Genomic DNA, 20,526 nt, shown 5'->3' with positions numbered 1-20,526 from the left:
ATGAATATTTTCACGGCCCATCATATGTGGCTGGCCCGCCTGTGCCTTTTTCACGCATGCGGTCAGGGTGAGCAATTCAAACGCCCCAAGTATCTGGCCGGCCAGCCGCCTTCCAACCATGCATCGCCCCCTTGTGGTTAGCCAGCAATGCCCCGAGTGGACAGCAGGTGTGCTCTTTAGCACTGCAGCACACGCTACCGCAGTGTGTTTGTCACTGGAGGAAGAGGAGATGAAGCAGGAGGAGGAGGAGGAAGAGGGCGTGAAGGCCCAAATAAAGTCGCGGCGGCAGGGGCAGGGCTGGGCCCCACTTTGCTATAAATACACTGGCAACCCAGAGGCTCGGATTTGGTGGCTTGGGCTTCGGACACGGGACCGCCGCTGCCGCCATCGTAGCCTTCCTCAAGGGAATTTCCTCCTCTTCCTCCTCTTCCTCAACTAAGATGCCTCGCATGGACGCAGACCTCAAGCTGGACTTCAAGGATGTCCTGTTCCGGCCCAAAAGGAGCAGCCTGAAGAGTCGCTCCGAGGTAACACCGTCGCAATTGCATCCAGGAAGTAGACACGCTCCAAAAGGCAAATCTGCTCAAATTATGCACGTGCCATCATCTTGGCCACATAGTATTTGACCGGCAGTGTTGTTCTTGTGTCATGAGAGCTCTTGGCCGCCTGAGAGGAGCGTGACCTTCTGCAAAGGTGAAAACCATTTGTCAGGCTTTTGCTTTAATTGCGTCTCATTTAGTTAAGCTTTTCGAATTTGCTGCAACAAGTCATTGGGGGCGAAAGGCAGTCGAAGGCCCTGCTTGCCAAGTATAGTCGACCCACCCAAAGACGTGGAGACCCGCCCCCAAAAAACGCTTAAAGTATGCACTTGTCCTTCGCCAGATCACCCTTCATGATCTCAGACATTTTGAAAAGGTACGCAACGGTCGCATTTGGGCGAGCGGTGAGCGTCAACAGCGACACCAGTCCGGCCGAACTTCTGGGAAACGGCGAGTAAAAATAGAAAAACCGGAGGCGCGTGCATTTCCCATGTGGCAGCGCCTCAACATGTCAACGTGTGAGTGCACAAAAGACTACACACCCCAGTTTTGGGGATACAAGTTCAGTGGCAACCTTCGCCCGCCAGTCGACAGAAAGTGGCAAAATGGATACGGGGGAAAAAAAGAGACGTGGATTTTGCCTGCCTGGAAGGAAACATGAATCGGAAGGGCGACAAATTGGGCAGCACACGAGGAACAGTTCTGGATTGACTTGCCCCTTTCAAAACAAATAGATGTTAAATGATACCGCTAGAGGAAGCGAGCGTACCATTGGTGGAGCATTTAAGTCGCTGCTCATTTAGTTACTGCACTGTGGTTGCCAAACAAAATGACAACACTTCTCACGATTACATTCATAGTCAGGCTTGGCGTGCAAAGGCTGAGAGCTGATTTGTGATTGGCTCATATTTGTACTAGGTGGGCCTGCAGAGGACTTTCACATTCCGCAACTCAAAGCAGACGTACTCGGGAATCCCCATCATCGCCGCCAACATGGACACCACCGGGACCTTCGAGATGGCCCAAGTCCTCAGCAAAGTACACACCTTTTTTATATTGCTTGGTCGGAATCCACAGTTTTGAAAAAGAATCAAACTAACCATTTCCCGCCCAGTTTTAAATAAACGCCGACAGCATAAATGAAGATAAAAGAAAAAACGAGTCAAATCTTGTACAATGACATCAAACTCTTGTATAGTGAATGATTTTATATTTCTCCAAATAACATTTTACTTTTGTTCCAGCACACGCTGTTCACGGCCATTCACAAGCACTACTCAGTGGATGAGTGGAAGAACTTTGCTTCTCATCACCCCGAATGCTTGGAGGTGAAGCATGAGTTAGGGAGAAAGAAATCTGAATAAATATTGCTTATCGCAATGAAAGATTTTTCTTTTGCAGAAATAATACTTTCCTTGCACTTATACTGCTATTTGAAAAGGCTAATTGAAGTCAATGTTTGTCATTTTGGGGCGGCGGTTGTGGTGACGTTAGCATGTGGCGGCTAGCTCGGGCAGCGGCAGCGGAGACCTGGACAAGCTTTGCGCCATCGCTCAGGCTGTGCCCGCCCTCAAGTACATTTGCCTGGATGTCGCCAATGGCTACTCGGAGCACTTTGTCGACTTTGTCAAGGCGGTGCGAGCCAAGTTCCCGTCGCACACCATCATGGTATGCAAACACACACAAAGGGATTTTGATCAAGTGGATTGATATAGTTCCTTAAAAGGAACTATGAAGATCTTTTTGGAGCGACTGATGAGGGGGTATTTTTGTTATTTTTCACTCAGGCCGGTAATGTGGTGACCGGGGAGATGGTGGAGGAGCTCATCCTCTCCGGGGCCGACATCATCAAAGTGGGCATCGGACCAGGTGGGCACAATGCACCATCCCACATGTCACTTGTTGCAAGGCAGAATCCAAAATGTTTGTTCCCATTCAATCTGTGCTCTGTGCACTATAATATGCGCAGCATGCTGCTTGAGCGCCATCTGGTGGCGGGACACTGACCAAATCACTGCTCCAAATACAGTATGAAGTTGCTTTTGTGTATATTCAAGGGTCCGTGTGCACGACTCGGATCAAGACGGGTGTCGGTTACCCTCAGCTGAGTGCCGTCATCGAGTGCGCGGACTCGGCTCACGGCCTCAAAGGACACATCATCTCTGTAAGTATAATAGTCACATTGTAGTTGCACCAGCGAGTCTTGGTCAGTTCACAAAGTGGCCGTTAGAGGGTACCGTCGTGCCAAACCACAAGCCTGTGAGGCGGCTGGATTTTTATTTTTTTTATCCTGTTCTTTCTCTGCTACACGCTTAGGACGGTGGCTGCAGTTGCCCCGGAGATGTGGCCAAAGCATTTGGTGAGTGTGTCAACGAGTGAGCGTCTTCTTGTTTTGACACTCTGCTGACACCGGAGGGGACGAGCCTTTGGCATTCAAGAGGAACTCGATGTTCTGACCTTTGACCTCAAGGTGCGGGCGCCGACTTTGTGATGATGGGCGGCATGCTGGCGGGACACGACCAGTGTTCGGGCGAGGTGATAGAGAAGAACGGCAAAAAGTTCAAACTCTTCTACGGGATGAGCTCCGACACAGCCATGAAGAAATACGTGGGGGGCGTGGCAGAGTACAGGTAACATTTGAGGGCCCTACGGGCCATCAAAGCAGCCACACAGAACTCCGACAATATCGACGAGAAGTCCTTATCAAAATTAGAACAAATATAAAGATAATCGTTAACTTACTGTATTTTTGGGGGGGGGGTCAGGGCGTCGGAGGGTCGCACAGTGGAGGTTCCGTATCGGGGCGACGTGGAGGCGACGGTGCGCGACGTCCTGGGCGGCGTCCGCTCCACGTGCACGTATGTGGGGGCTGCCAAGCTGAAAGAGCTGAGCCGCCGGACCACCTTCATCCGTGTCACACAGCAATCCAGCCAAATGTTCGCTTAGCGCCCTCTTGAGGACATCTTGGGATCCCCTGCTGTCGACCGACTCGCCACCCTCGCAAATGATGCAAATGCAAATCGAGGAAGGCAGACGACGGCTCGGTCGGCTGCGGCCAGCTGCGGCGTCTCCTAAGTTGAGTCACCGCTGCATTCTGTGCGCAGAGACACCAAAGGCAAATTTTTTTGCTGCTCTGTTGAGACGGGCAAGAAAATGTAAAATTATGTCACTTGTCACTGTCGGTTCAATGCAATAAAAGTGCTCGCACAGATGTCTGCCGACTCATCATTGACTTGTTTACATTTGGGCGGACTGACTACAAATTCGTTTTTTTTAGGAAAACAATTGAGTTATTTTTGAATGAAACAAGTTAAAGTTAGACATTTATGATCAACAAAATGCTACCAGTGACAAAGTTAGTCATTTTTCAAGAAAAGCTTTCCGTCTTGTTTTTGAAGATGGACACTGCGCAAGGACGATGCGTGACAGACGGCTGGGCCAAAAACACACCAAAAAAAACACAAAGTGCCCGTTTATTCAAGATATGTAAAGATTTTGTCTTGTTTTTTTCCAAAGAGGTGCATTTGTATACACAGGGGTCAAAACCGTACAGCCAAGAACAGGAGGGGAGGGGGGACATGACGGAGTACATCACGGTCCCCCGCGGGCCTCATTGTCTTTTGCAAGCCAGCGTCAAGTCCAGTTCTTCGGCTTGCAAAGACGGTGAAGCGGGCCTTGGCGACTTCATCGCCATCGTTGTTAATCGTGTTAAACGTCACCCTGAAAAGCAATTCAAACATTCAAAGTTTCCTTTTCTGCCTGAGTTGGTTTCCCAAAACTAAATTATACAAATCCTGATTCAGTATTCAAACAAAAAAGTGCCCAGACTGTTTTTTTCCTTGAAATCGTCACCCTAAAGAGCTCAAACCCTTAGTTTTTTTTTTAAAATCATCATATTGTGCAAGAAAAAGTGATCCTCCGTGTTGAGGACGCTTGTCGTAAAAAAAAAAAAAGATTAATGTTAACATTCTGCTCATTTCCTGTCTGATGACACGACGAATCTACAAAAAAGCCGTCTGTCGGAAATGGCCCATGCTACAAGCAAAGGGAATCAGAGAGAAAAAAAACAAATCTTCCAACTTTATCCATCTACTTCCCCCCTCTTAAGCCCCACCCCCTTATCAATCCGAAATCAACAACTTTTACTTTTAAACTCCCAAAACGACATTTACATTCCGTCATTTTCTTTAGGTTTATCCTCACTCGTCCAACGTTGCCGACATTTGTCATTCTTTGGACAGAAGTTAGCGGTCAAAGCTAGCTTCTAGCTAGCTCGGATTCCAAAGTGCTGCAAAGCATCAAGTCTTCATGTGCATCATTTTTATGAATTTATGTTCTTTCTTTTTTTAAATATATATATATATATATATATATCATATAAAAATGTGGTCCCCACTGTGGCAATGAGGGTTGTCTTCACGAACCTTGAGTCAGGTATTCGCATTCACGCAATATGGGAGGGGCCAATCTGGTACAAGCAAACTCCCGGTTAGCGCGATGCTACATCAATCGCTTGGCACGCGCGACGGGAAAGAGAAAACAGTTAATCTCATATTGCACATCACGATAACATTTATACGAGGAAGGGGGGTGAAAACCAAAGTTGCCTCCTGCTCGAACGCAAACAGTCAACTTGCCTTTGGGAATTCAAAAGAATCGTATTAGGTTGAGGTGGGAAACAACAAGCAACCCCGACTTGATTTACTGCATAGATTGGAAACGAGGACCAGCGTTCAGGTACTCCCGAAAAGTGATTTTGGATTTTTTTTTTGGGTCTTTGCTGGAGGATCGCCAATGAAATGTTTATTGCCAAGTACTCCAGTGGAATGATTCCGTGTGTGTGCATAACATCCACTCATATGCAAAGTGCATGATATTGCTTTCTTAGGTAACCATAGCAACGCAATGACTTGGCTTTGGCTTAGTTACATTGTGTGTGTGTGCGTGTGTTTAAGCGTATGTGTGCGTGCGTGTGTGTAAACCTGAATTTGAGAAAATGTCGGAGAGGTTTCAAGAGGCTGACAGGTTTGATGTTCCAGTGGGGAGGTTGAGGAAAAAAAATATAAAATAATGAAGTTGGACACTTTCAATCCACACAAGGCATCCAGATGACTTGAAAACAAAGTGGAACCCTGTTTTTGTATCATTATAAAAATAAAGCATCATCAGAATCTCCTACAAATACATGCCACCTCCACCGAGCACAATATCGTCTTCATCATCATCATTTTCATCTCGCCAGCTCGCTAACTCGACGCCAGAAGATTCAAACATGAGGGCCGTTCCAGTGTTTCCGTCTCATCCAAGACAACAGGCTCCGCCCCCAAAAAGCCAACAAAGACAAAAATAAAACAGCCGACTGATTCCTTCTTTTCCTCGTCATGTGCAAACTGCAAGATTCTCTTTCAAGACTCCAAAGTGGAAACACTGGACATGGGGGGGTTCACCAAAACAAAAGTTCATTCACTCCTCGCCATTTCATTCGAGGCACATCCACAGGACCCCAAACAAAGTGCTGCTGCTGCTACTTGTTACTCTCCCTCTGGCAAACTTACAGTACTGCATTCAAAAGAACTAAATTAAAGCCCCTCGTTCACTCTTGTTAGAAAAATCGAAATCGGCAAAGCCAAACGTTGGCTGACTCACCGCAGTGTGTTTTCAAAGTCTGATATCGTTTTGATCAAAGCAACTTTGAGCCCCTGATTTGCCCAATGATCGTTTGAAGCGGGTGAGAAGGATAAAAAAAAGTGGCGTTCCCTCTTTCAAGGCCGCCGTGTCACGTTGATGTGCGGACAGCGGACGGGACGTGCGCCACGCCAGCTGGCGCAAAAACTGCAAAGCCGGTTTGTGTCGGACCAGGTGATGGCAAAGAAAGCGACGCTGGATCTCGACTGTCCGACGGTGAAGGTGGGCATTCGCGCTTTTGCGAATCGTCACTTGCCAAGATTGGATCTTCCCTCGATGGTGACTTTGACCTCATGAGGGATAAAAGTCAATTTGGCCGAGGGCGGATCCTCGGCTTTTTCCACTTTGCGAGCCTCGGGGGCCGACCATCGGCGCTTCCTGCCACCAGTGCCGCTCAGCTTGCTGGGCCTCGCCACCAAGTCCATATCGCCGTTTTGCACAGCAATGGCACCATTCTCCCGCTCTCTGTGCACAGAGACCCGGGAGAGCGCTTTGGGGGCTTCCAGGAGGAACCCGTGAGCTGAGCGAGGGGCGACCGGCTCCAGTGGCTGAGACTTGCTCAGGGATCCGTTGCTCAGGTTCTTGAGGGTGAGCGAAATACAAACATCGCCCACCGCAAGCTTGGTGCAAGGTAGCTCCAGGAGTCGGCTGGTTCGGTCTGGGCAGCATGACGACCACCCTTGGCCGAAAACGAAGAAGGGATACTCGGCCAACACCTCCACGCTCACCTGCAAGATCCGAAAACATCTTTGGTTTAAGCATTCGACTCCGAGGATTGTTTGTATGGAACTTACCTGGGAGCGTCGCTCGCCCACGGAGAAGTGCACGATGGCAAAGTCAGGCGAGGCGCGGCTCCCGTCGATGCGCTCCACCGTGGACGAGTCGATCTTCAGCTCGCTGCTGATCTCAGCGCTCTGGATGAAGTCCTCCGTCTTCAGCTCCTCCACGCGCTTCAGTTCGCCGTCCGCTAACTGGATGATGGATCCCTTCACGAAATACGCCGGTAGAGACGGAGGAGCCGCCACCGCCGACGGAACCACGGGGAGGTGGAGCTGGGCCCGGATCGGCCCGCGTGAGCTGCCCCGGTGGTACGAGCCGGCAGGGTGGTCACCTCCGGAGTCCCGGGCGGAGGACAGCGCGCTTCCGTCAAGCGGGATGATGACCGGCCGGGCTCGTGCAAGGAGCACGTGCTGCTGCAAGCTGCCGTGGTAGCTGACGGCCGCGTGCTGGCTGGTGCCTGACCCGGCAATGTAACCAATCACGGGGGACTGCGGGTAGATCCCGCTGGGGGTTCGCCCCACACACGGTGGTTCGGCTGGAGAGTCGCGAGCGGTCTGGGCCAGCGTCTGCGGTGACAACGAGCTGACGCAAGCTTTCAGATTGTCTCCACCTGAGGGAGGTGGAAATGTGTAGTTGGAGGCCACAGGCGTAAGCTTGAGTGGCTTCCCAGGGTCGCCTCGGGATAATGACAGCTGGCAATCCTCCAGCACTACGGACGTTCTTGAAGGCTCGTGAATTGAGTCCGGCAGGGGAACTGCTCCGCGGGCCTCGTAGGCGTCGTGGAATTTGACCCCGCGGCTCCGCTCCAGCCCCCCGTTGTGAAGCTCTCTGGAGTCCTCTTTTCCGGCGCCCGCTACATCCGCGTAAAGCGTGGGAGGCGGAGGCATGGCGGCGGCGTATCGGACGGATGCTCGCTCTTGCGTCTCGGGGAGTGACAACAACCTCTGACAATAGGACGAGGGCGGCGGAAGGAGCTGCGGGGCCACGTAGCTGGCGTACGTTGCATTGTAAGGCGAGGTGATGAACTGAAGATTGGCCGGCAGTTGGGTGTAGTGGAGCGTCCCCCCTCCTGTCTGGGGCAGGGGCGACGTGCAGATGGCGGAAAGCCTCGTCGAGCTGGACGTGGAGGGGGGGGATTGATAGCGAGGGGCGTCCGACTGGGCGGTGCTGCTGGCAGCCGGCCAGGTCGCGTTCTCCGGGGGCTTGGCGGCGGGTGGAGCGACTAGGGAGCGGGTTTGTGGACCATGCGTGCTGGGTGGGATCTCCCTCTTCTTTGGGGGCAGACATTCGTTACTCCTTTCATGATTGGACTTCATCCTGATCCTGCTCCAGTGCTCTGCCTTATCTAATCTTGCGTTCCTTCTCACTTTCCACACAAACTATGAGGGCGACCGGAAAAGGGGGGGGGGGGGTCAAGGTACGCGGTTGGGCTTCTGTGGGGGACTCTAGGCTAAGTCGGAGCACGTCACACGCTGGCACCTGCTGCTGCTGTCCGAGGTGACGGGGGGCCGAGTGCGTGGCGCTTCATGCGGAATCATCGCCCTGCGAGCCTCCCGGTCCTGCAAGGCAAACACGGCGGAGCCACGTGAGCACGACCGAGGCAGTTTCGGAAAATGAGAAAAGATGACGAAACGTGGAATATGGCAGGAACGTCTATCGCCAACGGAGTCACCAAAACAACAAGAACAGTCCTTGGTTTTGGTTCTGAGCAATGCCCCCTTCCTTGACAGCCGCGGCCGAGGACAGCAAAGGCTTGACCCAGATTACAGAAAGGAAACGTGTTGCCTCACTGAAACCAGACACCCACCTTCACTTGAAATGCTCGCTCACCTGAAGCTTGCTGACTTGGCAGTGTGTGCGGTGCGTGCGTGCGTGTGCAGTTATCAGATAACCTGTAACCTAAGACGACAGTCCTCTATGGGCTTCACTTCACATGTACACTCGAGTGTCAAGTGCATGCGTGTGTGTGTGTGTGTGTCCACAAAGCAAAAGCGCACACTCATGCATGACTACACGCTTGTCCTTCTAAGGTCAAAACGCTTAAGGTGTATAGAGAGAGAGAGAGAGAGAGAGAGAGAGAGAGAGAGAGAGAGAGAGAGAGAGAGAGAGAGAAAGAGAGAGAGAGTATTTAAAACTGTATTTTGGAATGATGGGCCAGCTAGAGTCATGAGTTTCTAACAAATGTGAGAAAAACAAGTTGAATGACTTGCACTTCTTGTAGCGTGCGTGATTTGTTGAGACAATTAAGAGCCGCAAAGTAGGACAGAGCGAGTACGTGCGGATTCATTACGCGCACACGCACGCGCATATGGTGTGTCAATAGTGGAATATCATGTCGTAGCCCCCCCCCTCCCGTGCGCACACACACTCACACACACACACACACTCAAGTGTACTCACCACAGGTCGCCCCCTCTCACAGCATTGCGCTCTTTTACTCCTCACACTGTCGTCGCTTCCTCTTACGCTACGCACACACACGCACACACTCACGATACAGACAAACGCAGCAGAAGTTCCTCTTGTTCTTGCGCCGCCACCATAGCAGCACAGCACTTGTGCAGCGCAGCGTGTAAACATTACGTAATGATGTCATCAGAGTGCACTCGCTGAACTGAAGGTCGGCGGCTACGCTCTCAGCTTGCACTTTTTGCTTTGACGTTTTTTTTTTTTTTTTTCAACCCAGAGGGGTGCTGGGCCACGGGCCCATTCCCAAATAGCTGCGTGCGTGTGAGGATTTGGGAGGGAGTGGCGGGATGGGCAAATTGCCACTAAGCTCCTCCATTGCTGCCACAGAGTACGTGTGCACGCATACATACACACAAGAACAAACGCAGCCGCCACATGCGGGCAAAAGTCCAAGCCAACAACACCACTGTGTAGTTTTCCTTTTTCTAAGAGGTGTTTTTTGGTACCGTGTTCAAAGTGCAAAGGGAAGTTGCGGCGGCGGACAGATGGAGCCGGCGAGAGCGAAAGGCAAAGCCGAGAAAGAGCGAGCGAGCGAGCAAAGCAGATGGTGGCGGAGAAGAGGCAACATCAAGTCAGCCGGCTAGACGCAGCGGGGGGGGTAGAGAAATGACGAGTGAATTAAAAAAAATGAGTGAGAGAGGGAGGAGGCAGGATGAAAGCTTTGATTCCAAACTCATGAAGTCAGTGCAGGCCCAAGGACACCAAAGGTCACCGAAGGCGGCACGCGTTGCTGTCATCAAAGATGGCAAATATCAGAAAAACTGAAATGCAAGCCGTGGTGCATTCACCAAAGCTGGTAATTGTCCAACCCCTCGCTAGGAGGCAGACGTTCACATGCAGAAAATGGCAAAGGCGCTGGCAAATTGCTGCCAAACCAAAAGGGACGTGTGACAAGACGGTCCCTGAAGGGAGCGTAAAAAGCTCGACTGCACTCTCAGCACGCCGCCTTCTTGAAAAGCGCGCTGGACGTTTCTTGACACAAACGTCAGCGGTGATCTCAGCACTAAAGCGTTGCAGGCTGACGTCGTGTCTGACAGCTGTTTGCACGCGTGTGTGTGCGTGTAACATACAGGAAATGCCTTCTTTGACCGCAGCCATGCTTTTCCTCATCTTTGGGAGAAAAAAAAAACCTCACTTGATTTCTTTCTTTCCCTTGAGGAAAAAAATTTTTTTGGGTTCTTGTTTTAAATAGAGGAAAAAATATTATTATTATTATTATTATTTAATATTATAATTTAAAAAATATTGAATCATTTTACTTAAATAATATTTATTCATGTATTTATTTCTAATATTAAATATTTTATTAAAAAGATATTTTAAGGTCTTATTACATTTATTTGTTTATTTATAATATTAAATATTTTGTTTAAAAAATATTTTAAGGTCTCTTTTTTTTTAAATTCTGTACTTTTGGATGTACTACATGCTGACGTGTCAGGACTTGTGCAATATTTTTGAAGAGACCATAATGTTCATTTTAAAGACGACGTGGCACGAGAACGTGACTCTTGTATTTGAATGCCCTTCCCTTGCCTGTGCTGCCCCACAACCCTTAACACGAGCACACACACGCGCGGACGCACTGTCAAGCAGAACCGGCTTGACGGGCCGCACTTTTCTTGTCACCGTATCGTCAATACAACGAGAAAGGCATGCTTGCGGGCGACCGCAACGCACGCCGAGGCTGCGTGCGTTCACAACAGTCAAAGCTCGGGCACTCTGTCGGCCTCATAAGCAGCGGCGGTGCTCTTTGCTGGGTTCTGCCCAGAAGGTGGATCAATTCTGCACTTGGGGATTCTGCGTACACAAAACAGGACAGACGAGTTCACCGTTTGTGTATTTGCGTGGAGGGGGGGGGGGGGGGTTGCTTTCTGCCTGTTATACAATCCATATTGTATAACAAATGGTGGCAAGTGGGCGGCGCCCATGCACCATCTGGTGAGATGAAAGCTCCAAATAGTAACGACGTGCCGTACAACCTGCAGGGTTCCCAGAGTTCAGCTAAGAGAAGGGAGGGGGAGAGGGGGGCGGGGCAACCTCCAGCTGGCCTCCGGCTTTACCTTAGTTTTCATGCAAGTCAAAGTGGATCGGAGGGCTGAATTTTGGAGTAAAGTTTCAAAATTGACCGCGACGTTGCTAATCGACGCAAGCTTCAGGGGCTCAGCATTCAAATTAAATCAAATCGAGCCGTTGTTTCGGGACGCGTATGCACGTTTCCACGGCGACGCTAACAAACACAAAACGTAACTCGCCATCCTCGCTCGGAAGAAAGACTACAGCAATGAGAGATTCCGCTCCGTTGAGCGGTCGGCTGTTATTGCCATGGCGAGGAGAAGCTATTTTAGGTTCAATGACTCCGCCCGCCTCCGATGAGCAGCGAGCAGGTATCGGAAGCTGCCAGTGGCAGGTGCCGATATTGTGCCGAGCAGCGCTTGACCCGCTTCAAATGCTATTTTGGGGTGGGGGTGCACCCAAACAAGGAAGTCTGACCTTACATCAGATGAGACAAGCTTTGACGCCACACCTCATTCGACTTGCGCCCGTGTAAGCCATTTACACTTCAAATAAGAAAAGAAACGCCAGCGGACACGCTCACTTCGCTGCTGGTGGATTCTCGCAGCCCAGTTAGGGAATTTAAAAATCAAAGCAGAATTTGCAAACAAGCCCAGAGGAAAACTTTGGAGCCCACAGAAATGGTAAAGCGCTTTAATGAGCAGGTTCAAATGATGTGAATTGAGGAGGAAGAGGAGAGATGAGAGTGGGCTAGAGAAGGAGAGACGAGGTGAGAAGAAGAAGAAGGAGGAGGAGAGCAAGAAAAGAGACGGCGGCCGGTGAAAAGCTCACATTGGCTGCCATGCCAAGATGACGATAACAAAGGTGGAAGAGTTTGGCAAGTCGGTAAAGAGCGGACAATCGTTTGGAATCGACTCCCTGCTCGCAGCGTTACAATTCTTTCGGTAGGAATTAGAAACAGAGAGATGGTGGTACCTGAGTGGAGGAGGAGGAGGAGCTACGTGGAGGAGGCGGAGCCTGTTGTCAGCAACGTACAGTGGAGGGCAAGCCTTGGTCTGGGCTGCTGTGCCACAGCTCAAAATGTGTCCGCTGTCCGGATGTGGCAACATTCCCTCAAGAAAAAAAAATCCAAACCGGTCATCAAGATTATGTCATGTAAAAATCACAGTGTCGTGTCGCTAACCAAAACAGCAGCTCCTTTCATATCGAAATTCAAGCGTTGAATCGATAAACGCACAGCCCAAGCGGCTACTTCCGCAAATTTTTAAAACGGGCGACAAACAGACCACACGCAAACTCTTTGCTGGAGGGAAGAAAAAAATAGGCTCAAACAAGCTCCAATGAAGCGGCCTCTCCTCAACTACCAATGCGCGACGTGTCTTCAATCTAGGTCACAACACTGCACGACAATGCCACAGCAAAACAGCCGCCGCATAGTCGACTCACTCCAATAAGGACATCAATGAAATAGCATCAAGATGCTTTCAACTATGCCGTCCCCCACTCCCACGCGCTCCATTTAGGCGTTCCGCAGGGTGCAAACGCTTGACAAGCACAACGGCCGCGCAGGGTGGGTTGGGCTATTCCACCGATTGTTTCTTTTTCACAGGCTTTTTTCCTGTTATTGAATTCCAGTCTCTCGAACGCATATCATCTAACCCCCCCCCCCCATTGGTGCAAGACCATTGTTGCTGCCCACGCCGTCTAGCGTCCGGAGTGGCAGTTCCAAGTAGCTTACGCGAGTCATTACGAATGATTTGTTTTCCTTTTTTGACCTATTCAAAAGCTCTTTTTGTTCATTTCTTGCTTTCAAGAAAATGTTTTATATTATTTTAAAAACAAATTTTTAACAGCAAAAAATTGAATAAAATTCCACATTTGATTATTTTTTATCCTTTTGTTTTTAGTTCTTTCTGAATATTTGTTTATAATCATCAAAAATTGAAATTAACATATGTTTCTGATGTCATCGTTTTACGGTAACACACCGAGGAAGGAAAAAAAAAACTCTTGTGAAAACTACAAACTCTATAAACTTATAAACTCTAATGACATTAAGCGCCATTACCCACTCTACGGTTATCATCACACTTTCCTTATTTCACAATACAAATTCGTCTATAAATTATAAAAATGTTGAATTATCTATATTTAAAGTGTATAACTACTTGGCAGCAAGGTCTTCAAATGTCAAGAGCCGCCATTGTGACGCAATTTTCTTGAGCATGTCGCGATGGAGCGTCTGCTGGTGCTTTAGTAAGCTTGAAAGGCTTGGACTTGACGGGCAGGGGCGAGTGTGACTTCGGCACTGGCTCGTCTCGATACACGAAACTTACACACGCAATCCTCGTAGTAGTAAAAAAATAACAACGTGAGCGATAGGCCAACACTCGGGACTGGGAGTATTGCAGCATGGGGGGGGGGGGGGGGCTGATAAACAGAGTAAAAATAGACTCGCTATAGCAGGCTTCCCCACAGTCCGTTATGTAATGGTCCGAGCTGAGATGAATGACATCACGGCGAGTCTCGCAATCACAAAGCCGCTGTGCCCTTTGTAAAAAAAAAAAAAAAAAAAAAACTATAGTAAGTCGTAGTGCATTAGCAATGTCTTCTAAAAAACGGGCAGAAAAGCCCCGACGGAGACACGTCAAGCCGGGCGGGAATCAGCTGCTCGCCTTGCATGTCAACACACTTCCGCGATAGTAAAAGACAGATTTAAAAACAAAATGCACAAAAAGGGTGACATTAGCGCAAACGAATTGCACAACCCCGACTTGACTGCGCGTACTATCAACGTAGCTTCGAGTGCTGAAACCGTGAAAAAAGGAGCTAAAGTGAGGGAAAGGAGTGGCGCAGTTCGGAGACCCGCGCCGAGCAGCCAGAGCTGTGGAGCGAGCGCTTGCCGACCGGAGCAACTTTCCCCCGGCGCACCCGAGACGCCCCAGCCCGGGGCGGGGAGAGAGCGCGGCGTTTGGTGTCGGGGCTGCTTACTGTTTGTGGCGGCGGCGGGGCAGGCTGTGGCTCCCGAGTGGCTCTCTCCTCCCGTATCGTCCGCGCCTCGCCTCAACTCGGCTTGGCTCGGCTCGCGGCACCGCCACAACCCCCTCCTGCGTTGCGTGCTCGCTGTGCTCCGGGGGCTGGCGGCCGGAAAGCGTCGCTCCCCTCCCCACCCGGCTGCTCAAGTGTGCTGCGGCCGCGCGGCCCCCACCACCACCAGCAGCAGCAGCGTCACGCAGGCGCTGCTCGTTCACGCAGCCAGCACACCGCTCGCACTCAAATAAATGCACGCAAAAACAAACTAAAAACAAAACAGTCGCAGTACAGACCAGCGTTCGTGCACACGCTTGTGTGTGTATTTTTTATCGTGAATATTTTTGTCACCCCATTATATTAGAACCGTTTTAATAGGTCGAATTAGGGAGGCTTATGGAAATTCGACGTACAAATGTAATTCTTCTACGCTGTAATTCAATTTCACAATGATTTTTTTTTTATTCAAACCATTCTTAAAATGCTTATACATATAAATAGGACTGGGTTATTGTTTTTTTAATTAAAATATTGAAATACGTTTTTAACAAATGTATAGCATAGCAGTACATAGTTCTTTTTATTTGTAACTTTTGGTGAATTTTGTGAGCAGAAGTTGGTGGCAGGCGGCTGCCCCATTATCAGCTGACGCTGACAACGACACCATCGTGTAGTCCGATTTTAGACGTCGATAATTGGTCTATGTGTCGCCCAAATATTGACGGGAAAATTAAAACCAGAAATATTAAACTATATATAGTATATATATATATATATAGAGATAGAGAGAGAGAGAGAGAGAGACGACAAAATTAAATCCATCAAATATGAAATATTAAAATCTAAACCAGCTGTAAGTTGTATAAATAATATAGGAATGTTGTATTGCTTCATTTTAAACAACTATTATTTTAACCAGACGTCTAAATATAGACTTTCCTTAGTGTACGATTAAATTGAATAGTGTATATCATTTAATATATTTTAGTGAATACTGTTTATTCGCCCAAAATATGACTCCATAACTGGATCAGAGTAAAATAGAATATCAACTCGCACGAAGGGCGGGTGGGGACATATTTTTATCTCCCCCCACTAGGGGGCAGAAACTCACTTTTATTTCCGGGTCGTCTGAGTTCAGAGGAACCGGAAATAAAAGCGAGTAAAGTAAAGTAAAGTAAAGTTAACTTTCTTTACTTTTTAAACGTGGTTAAAACTCCTTTATCTTACATTTTTAATGTAAGGCATTATATGTTGCATGAAACATGTCAAATGACCCAAATAAATCGAATAAACTGTTTAATGTAGAAAGTGTACGTCTCTAAACATTTTTGCGCCAAAACAGAATTATTTGTTTCCATTAGCGGAAGAAATGTGTCTTTTTAAAAGTTAGAATCTCTGGGAGTAGCCTCCATTTAAAAATTTCATTTTATTTTTGACAATTTTCCTGCATGCTTGCGCTCTAACCCAGTTTTTAATCATTTTTATGTATGTTTTATACATGTAAGAGTTGCACATCAATCGTTCAAACTGCTACTAATTTTGAGACAATGTTCTTGAAAAAATAATTTCCTGATACTTGTAGTCTTGTAATGCATCACATGTTATTACAGTTGTTTTATTCATTTTATATCAAGAATTTTAGTATGTCCAATCTAAATGTTCTTTTGTTTGTTCCCCCCCCCCCCCCCCCCCCCCCAGCAGAATTATGTCCTCTAATTATCTTAAAGAGTGGAGGAGGAAACAGAGTAGAGTGGAAGCTCAGGTTTTGGGTCTTCAATCCTTGTGGAATTAAAGAGCCTCAATGCAAAAAAAAAAAAATGAATGTGGACCCAACCGGGTAATTAATATTTGTCATACTGACAGTTATGTAATTAATATGGTCTTTCTTCATGAAAGTACTAGTTATAGTCACACTTTATTTCTTCGTAATTATTTATAGTGTAACCCAGTCTATAATGGGTGGTGCCCAATTGCCATTGAGCAATCTGCCAGCGATGAAGAATTGCCACAGGAGGATCTTGAACCTCAGGTTTTGGGTTATTCTTCGACAGCTGGGAGGTTATGCAAGTACCGCGTGCCAGAGAAAAGTAAGTAACAAGTTATTTTAAGGGATTAAACTGTCATCTCTGCATAATTAATTTTTGTATTATATTTCTGCCTCTGTCAGGGATGAGGATTTTCTGCGGATCCGCGGATTTACGTGTTTTTTGCCGTCGGAAGTATCATTTTCGTGAATCGTGTAGATAGATCTGATAGAATGTCTATTTGTGGACATGCTTATTGCCCGTGACAAGAGGAAATAGTTGTTTAATTTTTGCAATTAAAAGGTTCTACTTCTTATGCAATTAAACATTTTTGTTTTTTTTTTATTCTGACAAATGCCACATTAAAGGCATTTGTTATTTTGTAGATTATATTCAGTTAAAAAGTCCCAGTGATAGTTACACACACATCTGGGTGTGGTGAAATTTGTCCTCTGCATTTAACCCATCCCTGTGTGATTTTGATCCATCCCCTGGGGGAGAGGGGAGCAGTGAGCAGCAGCGGCGCCGCGCTCGGGAATCATTTGGTGATCTAACCCCCCAATTCCAACCCTTAATGCTGAGTGCCAAGCAAGGAGGCAATGGGTCCCATTTTTATAGTCTTTGGTAAGGTCTTAACTAGGCTGGATGTATTTTTTTTGTTTGCGTTGATTTCTCCGACTGCCCGTAAAGGCACCACCGCGATCAGGTTAAAATGAAGAGAGGAAAGTGACGTGCAGACATGTGAAAAAGGCGGCTCTGTATGGGAGAGAAGTTGAAGAGGAATAAAAACACCCTTGGAAACCAAAACTTGCCCCTCGTCGTGACTCGGAGCCGCAACAAATGTTTCGGATTTGTGTAGGGTACATTGTGACAGCAAACGAGCAGGTGATCGAGCAAGCCTTGTCTGATACGAGAGCATTGCGTTCGTATGGAGCGTGTTTGAAGTGAACAGCAGAGACGAAAGGAACAAGGCAAAGTGTTGTGAAATAAAATATTACCTGTAATACGCATTTTGTTATTTGCTGATTGTATTAAACTATCACATTCATTGTCAGTCAAGAAGAGAAGAGGACTATTCGGATCGGATCCATAGTGCGCATGCGCAGTGATACTGCCTCCCTATGACGTCCAGTCCGCGATGGAGATTAAAAAACAAACAATATTTGACAATAACACAGGTTTCTGTTCCTGTCTTTGGTAATGTCACCCTGTCTTTTTGTTCCACGTCTTTGTCGGTCAGTCCTGTTGTTGGTTTTTTAGAGAGTTATGTTAGTTAACCAAGTCTGTGTTTTGAGTTCCTCCAATGAACCCTGGTCCAAGCTGCACTTGGTCGCCCTGCTCTTTTCCACACTCCATCCGTGACAAGATTTTCTTCAAAAATTGTTGTACCATGATTTTCTTACAAAAAATAAATTAATTAAAATAAAAAAAGTTTTTTTTTTTTTAAATTGTACCCATGTATAATGCGCACCCCAGATTTTAGGACAATAAATTAGTTAAATTTTGCGCATTATACATGGAAAAAAACGGTATTCATTGTTTGTGCCTTCTTCTTTTTATTTATTTTTTGTGTTGTTTACTTGTATGTATATTGTGTACTATGTCTTGTCACCGTGGGATAGTGGGAACGTTATTTCGATTTCTTTGTGTGTCTTGGCATGTGAAGAAATTGACAATAAAGCAGACTTTGACTTTGACTTTTTTTTTTACTTTGATGCTAAAAAGAAAAGTTTATTTTTGGTTTGAACCGTATTCCCTTGTGCACTGATTGTGTTTTTATCCTCGCTGATCCCTGACAGTCATTTCTAATGTGCCGCTGCCATATGCATTTACACAAGACTTGGCCTTGCTTTGGCTCTGATCCAAGCACAACTCGGAGGTTTGCTTGCAGACGGAAGTGACTAAACTTTTCTCCCCTTGTTTTTTTGTTTATTTGCGGTCTTTTTTGTTGCGAGTGAAAGGCGTCTATGATGTCACGTCCACCCTCGCCAAATCAAAGACGTGCAAACGTTTAGGAGCTTTTTATGACGTCACATGGTGGCCGACGTCCGAATGGCATCAGAACACCCAAGCCGATTGTGAATAGTTTAGTCCGTCCAGCGTTTGCTTCGGAGTCGAATTGTTGACTACTTGCGTGCAATCGTCTCTCCCGTGAGCGATGAGAACGCCACTGGCCGTGCGGTTTGTGCGTATTCTTGCGTGGATCGCCGCGTGGACCCCGTCAGGTGAGTAATTTGCGACTTTTGAGTTGTATTGGTACAGAAGACGATAAGGGTCAGTGAAGGGGAAAAAAAGGGGTGACAGGATTACAACTTTAAAGTGAGAATTCTTTGACTTTTGACTTTAAAGTCAGAAAGTGGGAATTCTCGCTTTAAAGTCAAGTCAGACTTTAAAGTGGGAATTCTCACTTTAAAATGGGAATTCTCACTTTTTAGTCTGTATTAATGTATGCGTCTCATCACTCCTGAATGCAAGGGATATAAAGGTACAACCTTTAGATAGCAATGTTTGAAAGATGTGGGAGGGCAAGTGGAAGGCACCCACCCGCCACTGGACTCCCAGACGATGAGAACGCACCCGAACGCGCCCGTGACGCTCGTTCTTTTATCAGGCGCCGCTTTTTTTGTATTTTTTCTTTTTTTATCCTTTCAATGTTTTACCTGGTAAGTCAATTGACAACACTTTCTTTTTGTAGGTTTAATAAAATGCTAATAAATTGCAGAAACAACAAAGTTTTTTTTTTCTAAAAGTACATATAATGCCATTTTGTTTTGTTTCATTTCATTTTCGAATAATGTTATTTTGGTCTTACCGCTGGGACTTTTTCTGGAGTTCTGGCGGTCCGAGGACAATCGGTTGATTTTTACTGGTTCTTTTATCACAGACAAATTATTTAGGTTGATTTTCCTGACATGTTTCGGCGTCATTAGCTGATAGACGCGTCACAACTACACCAGTGACACTCTGATGAAGGCAGAAGTACGGGCCGAAACATGTCAGGTAAATCAACCTAAATAATTTGTGATAAAAGAACCAGTAAAATAATCTGTAAGTGAAGACTAAATGAACGTAGTACAAGTAAACAGCATAGGCGAGTTGTAAACAAACAGGTGTGTGAGTAATGGGCCATGGATTAAAAAAGAGAAAGATTGCTGATGAGATCAGAGGCTTTAAGAAAGAATGGACTGAACTATTTGGTTTCATTGCCAATGCTGAAGGATTGCCTGCATGTTTAATTTGCAATGAGAAGTTGTCAAATAACAATAAGAGCAGTTCGGAGCGACATTTTCAGCTAAAGCATGCTAAATTTGCTGCCGATCATCCAGTTGGAACTGAGAGGAAAGGTGGAGAGATTTGAGGACCGAAAAAACAGTTTCAAGAAGTGGATTGCATCTCCAAACGCCACTACTGCTGCAAGTTTTGTTGCAGCCCAAAGTGCAGAAGACCAATGGCGAGTACATGAAGGAGTCATTCATTAAAATATCAGAGTGCCTATTTTCGGACTTAAAAACAAAATCGAGATCATTCAGAAAATTAAAGCCATGCATCTCTCCGTAAAAACACTGAAGGAAAGGATTATTAAAAAATATCACTGATCAGCAAATCAAGGACATCAGTTCAGCTCCAGCTTTCTCAATTTGTGTGTTTTAGTCAGTGATCAAGCAGGATTTTTCTCTATTTTAACGTTGTCCTTTTGACAGGTAATCCATTTTCATTTTGTCCAATCTGAAAAAATAACATAGGCTCCAGCACACCCGCGACCCGCGTAGGGACTAAGCGGTTCAGAAAATGGATGGATGGATGAAAAAATAACACGAGAAAATATGCACTGGAATGAATGCTGGTTACAAAAATAACCTAATTTTGTTTTAAAGAAATACCGATTGAACCAACTCTTGGTCTTTTGAAACAAAACCCGATACAAATGCCAAGACGCTGCTGACAAGACAGTTATACCAGTACATACAAGTCTCAAATGT

The 20,526-nt window shown here is 46.8% G+C and overlaps 2 protein-coding genes and 1 long non-coding RNA gene across 4 annotated transcripts; 2 read left to right on the top strand and 1 right to left on the bottom strand.

Annotated features, from left to right (window-relative positions):
* The first annotated feature begins 280 nt into the window (after positions 1–280).
* LOC133144702 (GMP reductase 1) lies at positions 281–3,751 on the top strand. Its single transcript, XM_061267597.1, has 9 exons — positions 281–527; positions 1,458–1,577; positions 1,784–1,867; positions 2,034–2,207; positions 2,327–2,408; positions 2,597–2,703; positions 2,856–2,898; positions 3,010–3,169; positions 3,305–3,751. The coding sequence occupies exons 1-9, from the start codon at positions 441–443 to the stop codon at positions 3,483–3,485; spliced, it is 1,038 nt and encodes a 345-aa protein (XP_061123581.1). The 5' UTR covers positions 281–440; the 3' UTR covers positions 3,486–3,751.
* Positions 3,752–3,994: 243 nt separating this feature from the next.
* On the bottom strand, positions 3,995–14,707 carry LOC133144683 (ataxin-1-like). Of its 2 annotated transcripts, XM_061267555.1 has the most exons (4): positions 14,481–14,707; positions 12,465–12,601; positions 7,019–8,563; positions 3,995–6,952 (listed from the first exon to the last, which is right to left on the bottom strand). In XM_061267555.1, the coding sequence occupies exons 3-4, from the start codon at positions 8,318–8,320 to the stop codon at positions 6,473–6,475; spliced, it is 1,782 nt and encodes a 593-aa protein (XP_061123539.1). In that variant the 5' UTR covers positions 8,321–8,563; positions 12,465–12,601; positions 14,481–14,707; the 3' UTR covers positions 3,995–6,472. The 2 variants fall into 2 exon arrangements, with proteins under 2 accessions (XP_061123539.1, XP_061123540.1); XM_061267556.1 differs by lacking the exons at positions 12,465–12,601; positions 14,481–14,707 and adding an exon at positions 9,405–9,572.
* A 1,518-nt stretch (positions 14,708–16,225) lies between these two features.
* LOC133144722 (uncharacterized) lies at positions 16,226–18,239 on the top strand. The gene is made up of 3 exons (XR_009710760.1): positions 16,226–16,359; positions 16,462–16,609; positions 16,690–18,239. It is a non-coding gene; the product is annotated as an uncharacterized LOC133144722 (long non-coding RNA).
* Positions 18,240–20,526: the final 2,287 nt, after the last annotated feature.

The sequence above is a fragment of the Syngnathus typhle genome, linkage group LG20 (assembly GCF_033458585.1).
Source record: "Syngnathus typhle isolate RoL2023-S1 ecotype Sweden linkage group LG20, RoL_Styp_1.0, whole genome shotgun sequence".
Classification (NCBI taxonomy): Eukaryota; Metazoa; Chordata; class Actinopteri; order Syngnathiformes; family Syngnathidae; genus Syngnathus; species Syngnathus typhle.
This window is presented reverse-complemented; position numbering and strand designations above follow the sequence as displayed.